A 14,512-nucleotide genomic window follows, 5' to 3' on the forward strand; every position below is an offset into this window, starting at 1 on the left:
TTTGGCTTATTCAATCAACTGACACACCCACCCTTTAATCAAGGGTGGGTGTGGCTGCAAGTATTTGACTGTGTGAAGACAGTTCAGTTGATTGAATGAGCCAAGTCAGGTGTGCTGCTGCATGGCTGGAATGAAAACCTGCAGCCACAAGGCCCTTTATGGATCAGGTTTGACACCCCTGCTCTAAATTGACCGTAGGTGTGAATGTGAGTGTGAATGGTTGTGTGTCAGCCCTGTGATGACCTGGCGACTTGTCCAGGGTGTACCCCGCCTCTCACCCATAGTCATCTGGGATAGGCTCCAGCTTGCCTGCGACCCTGTAGAACAGGATAAGCGGCTACAGATGATGGATGGATGGATGGACGGGTGGGATAGATGACGTGTAGAAAAAGTGAAAATTCATATGCTGTTTTAAACTGTTTAAAGAATTTAGATATGTTGTGTAATTACTTTATGCAAGAAAGGGTTAAATAGAGTGGTGTTTGTATGAGGAAATGGGTTTGAATGCGTATCTGTAGAACTGCCGATGTTTGTGTGTTACTTTCGCTCAGGCCGTGTTGCAGTACCTGTACACAGGTCACCTAGATGAAGGCTGGAGTGACCTGATGCAGGTGGCCACCATCGCCGAGCTTCTGGAGGTCTTTGATCTGCGCATGATGGTGGCCAACGTGCTGAACCGGGAGAGCTTCATGAACCAGGAAATCACCAAAGCCTTCCACGTGCGTCGGGCCAACCGAATCAAAGAGTGCCTGAGTAAAGGCACCTTTGCTGGTAGGCACCTGATGTTTGGCTTTCTCTCCAACCTCATAGCTTGCCCCAAATATTACTTCCTACTTAAATCAGTTTGCTCGTCACTGTAGATGTTCCTGCAAGTGAAGGTAAGTATGTTATTTTGTCATGTAACATCTACTAGGCTGCGGTCATGAACCACTTGTAGAATCATTTCATATATAAATGTGACTAAGTTCACTTGTCAAGCTTGCAGTTCTATTTTGATTCCTGTATCAGTAGAATTTGAATAGAATTGCTCACAATGTCTTCTGGTGATTTTTGTATTTTTACTCCTTTGTATTATTAATTTGTATTTCTGTTGCCAAGTACAATATTATTTTCATGTGTCAGTGAGTCTGTCCAGATCCATTGTGTGATCTGTGTGATGTTATTGATGTGCTAGTGTTATTTGTGTATTATTTGTGTCACGTCTTGTATTTTCTGTCTGTCTGTCTTTTGTTGAACGTCATTAATGACTATTAACCATCTTCCTCTATCACTGTGTCACTAATTTGCTTCTCTGTCCGAGCAGTGCCATCTTTAATCTCTCCGAACTGTCTGCTCTAGACGCCTTCCTTCTTTTCACGCTTGCTGTGTGAACGTTATCAGTGGTGACTGGTGCAAATTATATTTGGAGGGGCACCAAAAAGCAAGGGCACAAACGACAGCTGTAATGTTTAATTTCGGTGTGAATTTGTGACTTGTTAAAAATGACTCATCTCCATGCAGCCTCCTCGCTACATCTTAATATTGATTAATGGAAAGATATACATCAATGCCAGTATATTTTTCAGATCGAAATAATTTTGTTGAGTCACTGAATTATTTGGCATAACGCCAACTCCAGATAAACGGTCGACTTTTTTTAAATTGCTGCTGCTGATTTTTTTTTTTAAATATATTTTAAAGGAACAGTCCACCGTACTTCCATAATGAAATATGCTCTTCTCTGAATTGAGACGAGCTGCTCCGTACCTCTCTGAGCTTTGCGCGACCTCCCAGTCAGTCAGACGCAGTCAGACGCGCTGTCACTCCTGTTAGCAATGTAGCTAGGCTCAGCATGGCCAATGGTATTTTTTGGGGCTGTAGTTAGATGCGACCAAACTCTTCTGCATTTTTCCTGTTTACATAGGTTTATATGACCAGTGATATGAAACAAGTTCAGTTACACAAATTGAAACGTAGCGATTTTCTATGCTATGGAAAGTTCGCACTATAATGACAGGCGTACTAACACCTTCTGCGCGCTTCGGCAGCTAATTGATCAGGGCTTTGAACTGGTTCAAGGAACGAAAACGAAAACCGGGAACTTTTTCTATTTCACATGGAACAGAAACGAAACCAGAAACTTTATTATTTTTTATGTTCCGGAACAGAAACGCTTATTAAAAATAATGGTAACCGGTTAATACCGGTTTTTATTTCGTTCCTCAAAGTTTCCGTAGCCTACAAATAAAAGTCATTCTTCTCCTGCGCAAGTTTCTATGACCCGCTGGGGTTCACTTCCTGTGTGACGTTCGCTGACTGAATGGAGAGAGCGGGAAGGTGGACTGCTATCACGTCTCCATGTGATAATAAGTGAATTACTGAGTGTCTGAGCAAAGAAGAGCCTGAACGATGCAACCTCCCTATTGGCTGTTTATTGGCTGTTTGTAAAAATGTATCAGTTGTTGCCCTTCCCACGGGAATCATCGCGGGCTCGAGAGACGAGACCTGACGAGTTAGTTCGTTGGTAGCAGAACAAAATGCCTGGACACAAATCGGGTTTTCAGAAAAGGAAAGAAAATAAACGGAGGGTTGAAAATACAAAAAAGGAGGCAGAAAATGCAAAACGAGTTTTAAGGTAGGACAAATGGTTACTTTTTAAGGCAGCCCGCCGTGGCTGCAGGCTTTCAGTTGTGTCATTGAATGGTTACTTTTCTGAGGCAGCCCGCCGTGGCTGCCTGCAGCCTTATTTATTATAGCCCATTTAGTTAAAATAGTTGATATAAAATGTTTATAGTTATAGTTATGTGATGGTTGTCCTGATTTAGACTGGTGTTTTTTTTTTGGGGGGGGGGCGGGTTGCGCGATGTTGCACCCGGGTCCAGATTAGGGCAGAACCGGCCCTGGCTACATTTCAGGTGTAGTTTGTTTTATGTATGTATGTACTTGCATAGATGTGTACTTGGTCTTCCAATATGGCGCCTAACAAAATCTCGCGGCGCGGTGACGTCATGCGGTAGCCCTCTATAGGGCCTGACTAGCCTTTGGTAACACACTAAACGAATTATCTTTCATTTTTGGCACTTTTTCTGTTTGTGTAGATGGGAAGACATACTGAGAATCCAAATCGCCAACATTTGAAATAATAATTGTTTTGAATTATTTCTTGTCTTATTGAATGAAGGTTGTAATAGAATTAGCCTACATTTGGCTTAAGCTGGATGAGACAGAGACATAATTTTATAGCCATTTGTTAAACAGCTGACGGGGAACGTAATTAACCGTTCCGGGAACGAAATTTTTTTGTTCTAACCGGTTCGGGAACGTCTATTTAATGGTGGAACCCAAAACCGGAAACGTTAAAATTCCGTTTCTGTTCGGAACGAACCAATAGGAAGAAAATTCTGGTTCAAAGCCCTGGCATTGATACGGAGCTCAGATATCAATGCGCTGCCGAAGCGCGCAGAAGGTGTTAGTACGCCTGTCATTATAGTGCGGACTTTCCATAGCATAGAAAATCGCTACGTTTCAATTTGTGTAACTGAACTTGTTTCATATCACTGGTCATATAAACCTATGTAAACAGGAAAAGCGTGGAAGAGTTTGGTCGCATCTAACTACAGCCCCAAAAAAATACCATTGGCCATGCTGAGCCTAGCTACATTGCTAACAGGAGTGACAGCGCGTCTGACTGCGTCTGACTGACTGGGAGGTCGCGCAAAGCTCGGAGAGGTACGGAGCAGCTCGTCTCAATTCAGATAAGAGCATATTTCATTATGGAACTACGGTGGACTGTTCCTTTAATACAACTTGGCTAACAGTTAATTTTTCCATATTGCAGTTCTAGACTAACTTGAAATAATGACATGGAGCAGTAACATTTGCATGACATTACTGCTTAATATGCATCTGTTTAGCTTGGATAAAATACACTGCACAGATGTTCAGAGATTTAAAATGACTTCTCTGACTGGACTGTGCAAGTCAAAGACATTATTTTAATATCGAGCCCCAACTGTCACGCCCCTCCTCACTATTTTCGGTCTTCTTATTAGCCCTGTGTATCTGTCTATTTATTATTTGTTTGTCTGTCTATTTGTCTCTCCGTCTGTCTCTTTGTGTTTGTTTGTCTTCCCCCCTCTGTAGCCCCGACTCTGTGACACACGCCAAGATGTGTGCTCTTTTCCGAATGGTTTTAGATGTGGTGTTCCAATTGGACGATGGCTACCTACCCGCTCACAAGCCTCTGCTTATCTCCAGCTGCGACTGGATGGCAGCCATGTTCCGTGGGTCTTTCATGGAGAGCTACATTGAGGAGGTAAGCTGAGATTTTCATGTCTGGTAAAAGATTTGGTGTATAACTCGATCAGAAGCATTTAAAATGTCAACACTTTTTTTTTTTTTTTCTTAATCGAACCTGATGTACACTGGGTGAGAATCCATTCTTTACTTTCCCGTACATTTCACCGACTTCATTGACTGCCTCTTAAAGCCGCTGCTTATACAAGGCTGTCTTGATACTAAATCACAATTCTCAAGGGCTTTATAAGAGCCTTAACAGTAACTGGCACAGGTAGTTGAAATTAGACTACTGCCATGGCAACCTGACCCATATTGCAATGCCAGCAGCAAGAAACCATCACATCTATATAGTTGAGTGATGCATCCTGCTGGACTTGGCGCCCCCTCAAGAGGAGCATTTGGGCAAATTGACCCAAAAAGACTGAAACGGATGAGGTCATGGGACAGTAGGAGCTTGCGCACGCGCACACACACATGCACGCACATGGAAATACTTGCTGAGATGTCTGCTTTGTGTCTGAAAATCTCTTTGAAGAAAAGAAGTTAGAGGTGTCTGGGTCTTCTCTGGTTTTGCCTGCTTTGAAGTTCCCAAAATACTGCTGAGGGATTTTACTATTATTAACTCATGGACTGCATTGTCTCGTCTCCTTTTTGGCGTATCTTTTTGATTTGGTTTTTCTTCTTTTCTAGACTTCAGTTCAACAGACGCTCAAGAGATGTTTGCATGTCTTATCTGTAGCATGTGGCTAGGTGCGTTCAGGAAGCACACTTGAACATGTTTCTATTAAGGCCTGGTCCCACAATAACCACAACTATAACAATAACTATAAATAAATCCATCCCCTGCAGTTTATATTTGCACTATTCCGCACTACCTCATCTTAACAGCTGCTAGTTTGTTTATTCTGCTTATTTCATGTTTACCTGCTATACCTCAAGTGCAGGGGCTTCAAAGTTTGGGAGAATAGCAGGGTACAAATAATTTACAGCAGGGTGCAAAATGGTAAAATGTCTGCCAGTGGCAGACATAATGCACGCAAAGCATGCAGGGGGGTTTCAAAGGGGGGTGCGCCCCCCCTTTGGGCACGGAAAATTTTATGAAATGCACTGAGAAATGGTGGCCTCTGGTAACTTTTAACAGTGAAAATAAAGGGTAATCAATACCATTTGGAAACTTGAAATATGAAACCATACCTCAGTCATTTTATCAAATTTCAGAAATATTTGCAAACACATAAAAAGCAGTCCAATTGAAATCCACATATGGATGTTATAATAATTTTAAGTCTGATGTTGTAGTGGATATCTATTATGGACATAATTCACCATACACCATACCTTTTTCCTCTGATCTGATGTGCGTTCCGCACGACATGTTTAATGTGTTACCTGGTTAGAGTATTAGCGACGCGGCCCCTTTAAGGATGGCAACTCGGTTTGTTTATCTGATGGGGAGCGCCATCTTGTTTTTCTTTGGGAACTCGGTTTGTTTATCTGATGGGGAGCGCCATCTTGTTTTTCTTTGGGAACTCGGTTTGTTTATCTGATGGGGAGCGCCATCTTGTTTTTCTTTGGGAACTCGGTTTGTTTATCTGATGGGGAGCGCCATCTTGTTTTTCTTTGGGAACTCGGTTTGTTTATCTGATGGGGAGCGCCATCTTGTTTTTCTTTGGGAACTCGGTTTGTTTATCTGATGGGGAGCGCCATCTTGTTTTTCTTTGGGAACTCGGTTTGTTTATCTGATGGGGAGCGCCATCTTGTTTTTCTTTGGGAACTCGGTTTGTTTATCTGATGGGGAGCGCCATCTTGTTTTTCTTTGGGAACTCGGTTTGTTTATCTGATGGGGAGCGCCATCTTGTTTTTCTTTGGGAACTCGGTTTGTTTATCTGATGGGGAGCGCCATCTTGTTTTTCTTTGGGAACTCGGTTTGTTTATCTGATGGGGAGCGCCATCTTGTTTTTCTTTGGGAACTCGGTTTGTTTATCTGATGGGGAGCGCCATCTTGTTTTTCTTTGGGAACTCGGTTTGTTTATCTGATGGGGAGCGCCATCTTGTTTTTCTTTGGGAACTCGGTTTGTTTATCTGATGGGGAGCGCCATCTTGTTTTTCTTTGGGAACTCGGTTTGTTTATCTGATGGGGAATGCCATCATCTTTGTTTTTTTTTCTTCTTTGAGTGTTTCAATAAACGACACGCCATTGCGTTGTCAAAGTGAGAAATTGACTCTTCTTTTCTAATATCGCAATTTCCACAATGTGCACTTTGACTAAGCTAAGGTGACAAGTTTCTCCAGATTCTCTAACACTATTGAATATAGTGAAATCTTGCATACAGATGAACTTATATATGCGAGAGAGAGATGCAAGTACGAATTTTTCATGGGGCGGGATGGTTTGGAACAGGTCATCTAAAATTGGGATAACATTTACCCGGGACGGGTATTTGAGGCGGGTCGTCTAGCTTAAGCTTGATTAGCGTTGTTACGCACGCAGTTTGTTTTTTCGAGCAGCTGTCAAACACAGAGTCAACTTTACGATCTGCGATTATAATGTCTTAAGCAAGGCTGAGAAATGGTGGACTAAGACGTATTTATTTTTCTATATCAACACAATGACAGAATAAATTTGCGTTCAAAACGTACTTACCTTTCCCTCTAGACCTTTTTAGCCACGCATCCAGCATGGAGCCGCTTGCAACTCTCTACGTCGCCATTTATGAGTCACATGATGGTATGAACCATTCAGTCCATGGAACACTCTAAGCCAATCAGAGTACAGTTTACATATGGCACAAGGGGCAGTAATGGCTGCACTCATGTCGAGGATGTAAACAAAGTTGACGCGGCAACGGACATGCATGACATAGTGGATGTAATTTACGTTCACAACTTTTTTTGCCTCAGAAATATTTAATATTAAATTTTGTGACTCGACTGACAATAGCCGGCGGCATAACAAGCCACAGACGGCGATTTGCCGCCGGTGACCGGCTACTTTTGAGACCGCTGCAAGTGCCCTTGACTGTTTGGTTATTTGAACCAGTGTGTGTGTGTGTGTGTGTGTATATGAGTGTTTAGTCTACGTCTAGTTCACATCTAGTGTGTTTATACTGTCTGTCTGAGTGTTTAGTCTGTGTGTAGTTCTTATCTAGTGTTTATACTGTTTTATTTTGTCTGAGTGTTTAGTCTGTCTAGATCTTATCTTGAGTGTTTATATTGGGTTTTTTTTTTCAATTATTCTATTTTTATTTATTGCATTGCCAGTTTGCACCGTGGGTCAGAGAGGACTGAAATTTCATCTGTGCTGTATGTCGAGCATGTATAGCATATTTGACAATAAAGTTGACTTGACTTGACTTTATATGGTTGGTGTTCACTCCAGACCAATAATGATCCCTATAGCCCAGGCCTGGGTTTATCCATATTGGTGAGATTGCTTCTGGAGCATTTTTTTTTTTTTTTTTAGTTTAGTTTATTTGTTTTGTTTTTTTCCCCAGGCCTGGACCTGATCCAATAAAACATCTGAACAATCAGGTAATTGTTTACATGTGACGTTATCTGAGCACGTGCTGTTTTCCCCGGGCGTCTTTGTACATCCTTGTTGTATCATGAAGTCACAGAATACGGATTCACAGAAAATTAAAAAGAAAAATAATACAAAGCACGGGCCTTTTATTCACAGATGTGTGACTTTCCATGAAATATCAATAGTTAATTAATAAAGTAAACATATAAATACAGGTAAGGTATTTTAATTATGAACTTCAGCAGTCCAAACATTTAATTGTTTTTAGACCTCTTAATTTTTTTTTTTATTCGTATGAAATTAAAAAAAAGTAACCAATCTGTAATACACGGAAACATCCATAACCAGTCCGTAAATTATTAGCATCTGTGATACATCTGTATTAAAACCTGTAACCACTTGGTATTTTGTATCCTTTTTTAAAATTATATTTCTGTAATCCGTGACCTAGCCGTATTATATCAACCACCGGAGTGTGTGCGTGGGTTGTTTTGAACTCCAAGCTGTACAGTATGACCCGGAATAATGTGCTACTACTCGGAAAAAATCGTCCATGACACTGCCTATATTGCTTGCATTTATTTACCTGAGTGTCCGGACCAACCGATATTATAGTCGTGGTGTGACTGCTCCAGACTGGAACTAAATTCAGGCAGAGGTATAGTCATAGTTGTAGGTATAGTTATAGTTATCGGTGTCGTGGGACCGGGCCCTTAGAGAAGGTTTTAACAGTAGGGATCACTCGGTCTCCTTCAGGGAATGATGGAGTGCTTGAGTTAAGTGTCCATGTTATGGTGAAGTCGAGGATTCTGCACCGTGTCCAGAGTAAATGGAAGGGTGCTGAATTTGAAGAAGGAGCAAGTAGGAGGAAGTCAGAATCGCACATGGTGGAAAGAACAAAACTTTTACCCTGTCCACACTAGGGATTTTGTACCGATACGATACTACTTTCGTACCGCAACACCTGTCCACACTAGCAACTATACCGGTACTGTAGTGGTATAACTGTATCGGTACGAAACCCACAAATGTATGGGTTTCGTACCAGTACAGTATCGGTACTGTAGCGCTTCGCTGTAGTGTGGACAGATGAAGCGGCTCTGTATCGATACAAATATAATGCGCATGCGCAAAGTCACACACCTCAATCGATGTCTTCACTGAATAAAATGGTGAAGAACGGAGATTCGTTTTCTTTGTTTCTTTCTCAACTGCCTCGCTCGTTTTATACGATTCGACTGAATAAATGACCACCAGAAATACAGACTGTACACTGACAACAAAAAGCACACACACGTTGTTTCATCCGTACGGAAGCCGAGAGAGGCCCTTCATATAATCCTTTTTTTTTTAATTCACCTTGTTATCCCGAGATAACGACATAATTAATTCAGGATCTCGAGAAAACAACACAACTAATTCGAGATCTCGAGAAAACAAAACCGTTATTTCATGATCTCGAGTAAACAGCTGAGAAATGATTCATTCAGGTGCGCCAAGAGACTTGTGATATGCTGACTTCGGAGCTATTTCTCATTCTGTATAGACGCAACTTTGGTCATTAGAATGTCTGGAATAATCGATCACCTAATAAGGCAATATTTTGATCAGGGGTTGACACAGGGAGAGATTGCATTCAGTCTTTTAATAAGGGATCATTTCAAAATTAGTCCGCGGCACCTCCGCAGAAGACTGGCCCGGCTTCGTCTCTACCGACGGAGATACAGTGATCCAGCTGAGATCATGAAATAATTTTTTTGTTTTCTCGAGATCACGGAATAACGGATGCCATATATTCTCGGAAGGAAGTTACTCGGTAACCACAAACATTTCGCGCACACGCATTTCAACTACCGTGAAAGAAAACCGCAAACATTTCTCGCTAGTGTGGACAGATGCGCTAAACTGTACCGGCGTACTTTGTATCGATACAGTTATACCACTTTCGTACCGGTATAAGTGTGAACACAGCATTTGAGAACGTTTAATGTGGAATCCATCGTCTTCTCTGTGATATTAGATAGAAGGATTTTAATCACAATAGTAAATAGATATATAGTGGAAAGACAAAATACGAAATACTTTAGAAATGTACAGGATATTAAGAGATTTTTTTTTAGGGGGGGGGACAAAATGTCCTTCTCACTGATACAGATTGAGATGTAGCTTGCAAGCCCTTTTTTTTTTTGGTAAAAGGTAGTGTGTCAAGTATTCTCTCTTGAACACTGGTAAATAAACAAAGCACAGTATGAAGGCGACCTAAATCTCAAGCTTCTGCATCTCACTCCTCTGTTCATACATTTGTGTGGTGGATGACTAAGGTTGCTGTGGCAGGAAGTCTGTCTGCTTTGGTGGTTTCCTGACCTGCAAGTGTACTTGAGTTCCCAGCAAACCTGTTTCCGCATAACATCTCATCTCATTATCTCTAGCTGCTTTATCCTTCTACAGGGTCGCAGGCAAGCTGGAGCCTATCCCAGCTGACTACGGGCGAAAGGCGGGGTACACCCTGGACAAGTCGCCAGGTCATCACAGGGCTGACACATAGACACAGACAACCATTCACACTCACATTCACACCTACGGTCAATTTAGAGTCACCAGTTAACCTAACCTGCATGTCTTTGGACTGTGGGGGAAACCGGAGCACCTGGAGGAAACCCACGCGGACACGGGGAGAACATGCAAACTCCACACAGAAAGGCCCTCGCCGGCCCCGGGGCTCGAACCCAGGACCTTCTTGCTGTGAGGCGACAGCGCTAACCACTACACCACCGTGCTGCCCGTTTCCGCATAACATATTACAGTATAACTAGAAGGACGCTCGATAGAGTGCGTACCTCAGCCGAGCCACATATTAGAATATCCAGATGCTTACTATGTCAAGGTAATCTTTATTATCCCCCAGGGGGAAACTCAAGTGGTCCATATTGCACATCTCCTCAAAACATACGGTACCAAAGACATATAGACAGACAGACAATAGACATACCACATTAAAATAAATCTGTAATAAAAGATGTGATGTAAGATAAAAACAATAAGAGATAAAAACAAAAGATAAAAACTGTGCGCTACATAAAAAAAATAAAATGCATAAAAGGTAATTTGTACAGATGAGTGAACTAAAATGCAACAGATGTTTTTGGTTTGTTATTGTATAGTCTTATTACTGTGGGTACAAATGATTTGTGGTACCTCGCTGTCCTGATTGGCCTCTGCAGAAATCTGTTATTAGACCTGGTGCTTCTTAAAAACTTTGGGAACAGAGGATGTGTTGGGTCAGTTAAAATTTGATCCATCTTTCTTAAAATAAGCTCATTGTACAGCTCGACTGCAGATGTCTGGTCCACACCAATAACCCGGCTGGCTGATTTAATGATGCGCTGCAATTTTTTGTGGTCCTGTACGTGCATATTTCCATAGACGCAGATTAGCCCAAATGATAAAATACTACTGATTTATAAAACAATTGGAGAATACTGCAGTCTAATCTAAAATCTTTGATTTTCCTAAGAAAGAACATCCTCTGATGTAGCTTCTTACATTTGGTCTGTGCACACTGGTTAAAGGAACAGTCCACCGTACTTCCATAATGAAATATGTTCTTCTCTGAATTGAGACGAGCTGATCCGTACCTCTCCGAGCTTTGTGCGACCTCCCAGTCAGTCAGACGCGCTGTCACTCCTGTTAGCAATGTAGCTAGGCTCAGTATGGCCAACGGTATTTTTTGTGGCTGTAGTTAGATGCGACCAAACTCTCCCGCTTTTTTCCTGTTTACACAGGTTTATATGACCAGTGATGTGAAACAAGTTCAGTTACACAAATTGAAACGTAGCGATTTTCTGTGCTATGGAAAGTCCGCACTATAATGACAGGCGTACTAACACCTTCTGCACGCTTCGGCAGCGCATTGATACCTTCACTTGGAGTTGTACCTTTTTTTTTTTTTTTTTTAGACAGGGCGGACGGACCAGGGCATTCGCCCGCCTGGTCGTGCCCGACGAGGAGCGCTCTCAGCCGGCTTGGGAGGCAGACGGCAGCCCCTCCTGGAAGTGTGGTTTTACCATGGGCCTCATGCGGAAAAATGACAAAGTCCCAATTTTACCATGAGGCTCGAGTTGTACCTTTTTTTTCTTTTTTTTTTTTTTTTTTTTAAAGACAGGGCGGACGGACCAGGGCATTCGCCCGCCTGGCCGTGCCCGAAGAGGAGTGAAGGTATCAATGCGCTGCCGAAGCGCGCAGAAGGTGTTAGTACGCCTGTCATTATAGTGCGGACTTTCCATAGCATAGAAAATCGCCACATTTCAATTTGTGTAACTGAACTTGTTTCATGTCACTGGTCATATAAACCTATGTAAACAGGAAAAACGCGGAAGAGTTTGGTCGCATCTAACTACAGCCCCAAAAAATACCATTGGTCATGCTGAGCCTAGCTACATTGCTAACAGGAGTGACAGTGCATCTGACTGACTGGGAGGTCGCGCAAAGCTCGGAGAGGTACAGATCAGCTCGTCTCAATTCAGAGAAGAACATATTTCATTATGGAACTACGGTGGACTGTTCCTTTAAAACACAATCTGTCGTCTATCTCTATTCCCAAATACTTGTAAGATGAGAATGTAAGATGTTTACATACATATCCGGATTTGCGTCAAAACCTAATCAGTTGTTCCTTGGTCCATGGCCCACCTTTCTTCAAAATTTCATCAAAATCCGTTCAATACTTTTTTGAGTTACTTTGGGAACAGGGAGACAAACAAATGGAGGTGAGAATATAACCTCCTCCTACAAAGTTGGCAGAGGTAATGAGCATAAGCTGAGCCATAAAAATAAGAGCACAAAAATATCAAAACATTATAAACACACAACTATAATTATATAACATAGATATTTAGGCAGTGCCGAAAAGCAGAGCTCCTGATGAGTGTGTGAGCAAAATATTTGCAAGGGCACAAAATCGACCTGAATAGAATAATAATAATAATTAAATAATATTGGCTGGCGTTGAGTGGTAGATCAGATATATTCCATTCAGCTAGCATGATATTGAACGAGTTGAAGAGTTGAATATCATGCTAGCTGAATGGAATATATCTGATAGATCTTTTATGGCCATGCAGTTTGGAGCTTGGAGCATGCAATCAGACTGTAAAGCACACGCATGATAAATTACCATGCACCTGTTCCTCATTAGAGCTCAATCACAATACATACATATAAGGACTCTTAGTAACACACAGACTTTGCGAAAGCCTTGTATTTGGTAGCACTTCTCTAGTTTTGACCCTGTTTGTGTTTTGGGACCATGAGTATTGTATTACCTCTGATATCCTGTCTGTGCCTGACTCGATCACTGCCTGTTTTTCGACTCTGTCTACGTTTTAGATCTGTTTGCTAGCATGCTTTCAATAAAACTCTTCCTGCAATTACATCCATCTATCACCCTTACATGACAGAAACTGTCAACTGTCCAACAAGCTAGTGGACTGATAACTGTTTTAACTAGTTTTGTATGAAGCTGTCGTGAATATTTTTCATAAAATGTGTTATGAAATAATCCCACGTTATTTAAAAAAAATAATAAGCGCTGGATAAAAACCCATCTATCTTTATGTAAATAAAGATACAAATTTTGTTGTCTGGTGGCCAAGTGTTTGAGAGATGTTGTCTTGCACTTATGATCGGATTCTTTGTGGTGGTGCACATTCGCCGTTCGTCACATTCGCCATCAGAAATCAGTTCGGTGCATTTCTGGAAGTGTGGAGCTCAGCTATAAAACATCTCATCTCATTATCTCTAGCCGCTTTATCCTGTTCTACAGGGTCGCAGGCAAGCTGGAGCCTATCCCAGCTGACTACGGGCGAAAGGCGGGGTACACCCTGGACAAGTCACCAGGTCATCACAGGGCTGAGACAACCATTCACACTCACATTCACACCTACGGTCAATTTAGAGTCACCAGTTAACCTAACCTGCATGTCTTTGGACTGTGGGGGAAACCGGAGCACCCGGAGGAAACCCACGCGGACACGGGGAGAACATGCAAACTCCACACAGAAAGGGCCTCGCCGGCCCCGGGGCTCGAACCCGGACCTTCTTGCTGTGAGGCGACGGCGCTAACCACCGTGCCGCCCGCTATAAAACGTATAAAAACAGTATAAATCCATAGTGAGCTAAAGTGCACATCGCTTTCGTTCATTATTAATCATCATCGTCATCATATTTCCTGTACTGACCTCGAATAATTTGTAGAATTAGTTTTAATATAGAACTAAATGACATGAATCTTATAAATTCCAGGTTAGGATTCCCCTCTTCACAATATTTATTTTTCACGGACTAGCCAACATCTCAAATTCTGGAAAGATAAACTCCTCACGGGCCGAGCTCCAGGACTGTCCTGACCCGAGAGAGCTGGTGAAGGAGCTCGAGGTATCCTGGCGCAGTGAAGAGCAATAGAATAAGAAGACTTGGTATAGTGTTACAGGCATTACAGGGAGCTAAACTTACAGCCAGACCAGGAACTGATGCAAGAAACGAGATGCTGGCCACTTCTGTATTCTGTCAGCATTTGCTGAGAGGACGTGTAAAGAAGACTGCGAGCTGCTGGAGAATAAAATAGCCATTTTGGGGTTTATGGCACGAGTTCAGTCAGCGGATGCATTTAAACAAGATTAAATATTAAATGCGTATGTTGGCTCCAGTTCTTAC

General features: G+C 42.1%; 1 protein-coding gene across 8 annotated transcripts in view; it reads left to right on the top strand.

Moving 5' to 3' along the window:
* Positions 1–14,512, top strand: part of rhobtb4 (Rho related BTB domain containing 4) — a 115,488-nt gene that overhangs the window by 76,373 nt on the left and 24,603 nt on the right. For all 8 annotated transcript variants that reach the window (XM_060907177.1, XM_060907178.1, XM_060907179.1 and 5 more), the window contains 2 exons: positions 552–771; positions 4,176–4,294. In XM_060907177.1, coding sequence (XP_060763160.1) covers positions 552–771; positions 4,176–4,294 — 339 coding nt within the window. The remainder of the gene's footprint in view (positions 1–551; positions 772–4,175; positions 4,295–14,512) is intronic.

Source organism: Neoarius graeffei, chromosome 24 (assembly GCF_027579695.1).
Source record: "Neoarius graeffei isolate fNeoGra1 chromosome 24, fNeoGra1.pri, whole genome shotgun sequence".
In the NCBI taxonomy this organism is placed as follows: Eukaryota; Metazoa; Chordata; class Actinopteri; order Siluriformes; family Ariidae; genus Neoarius; species Neoarius graeffei.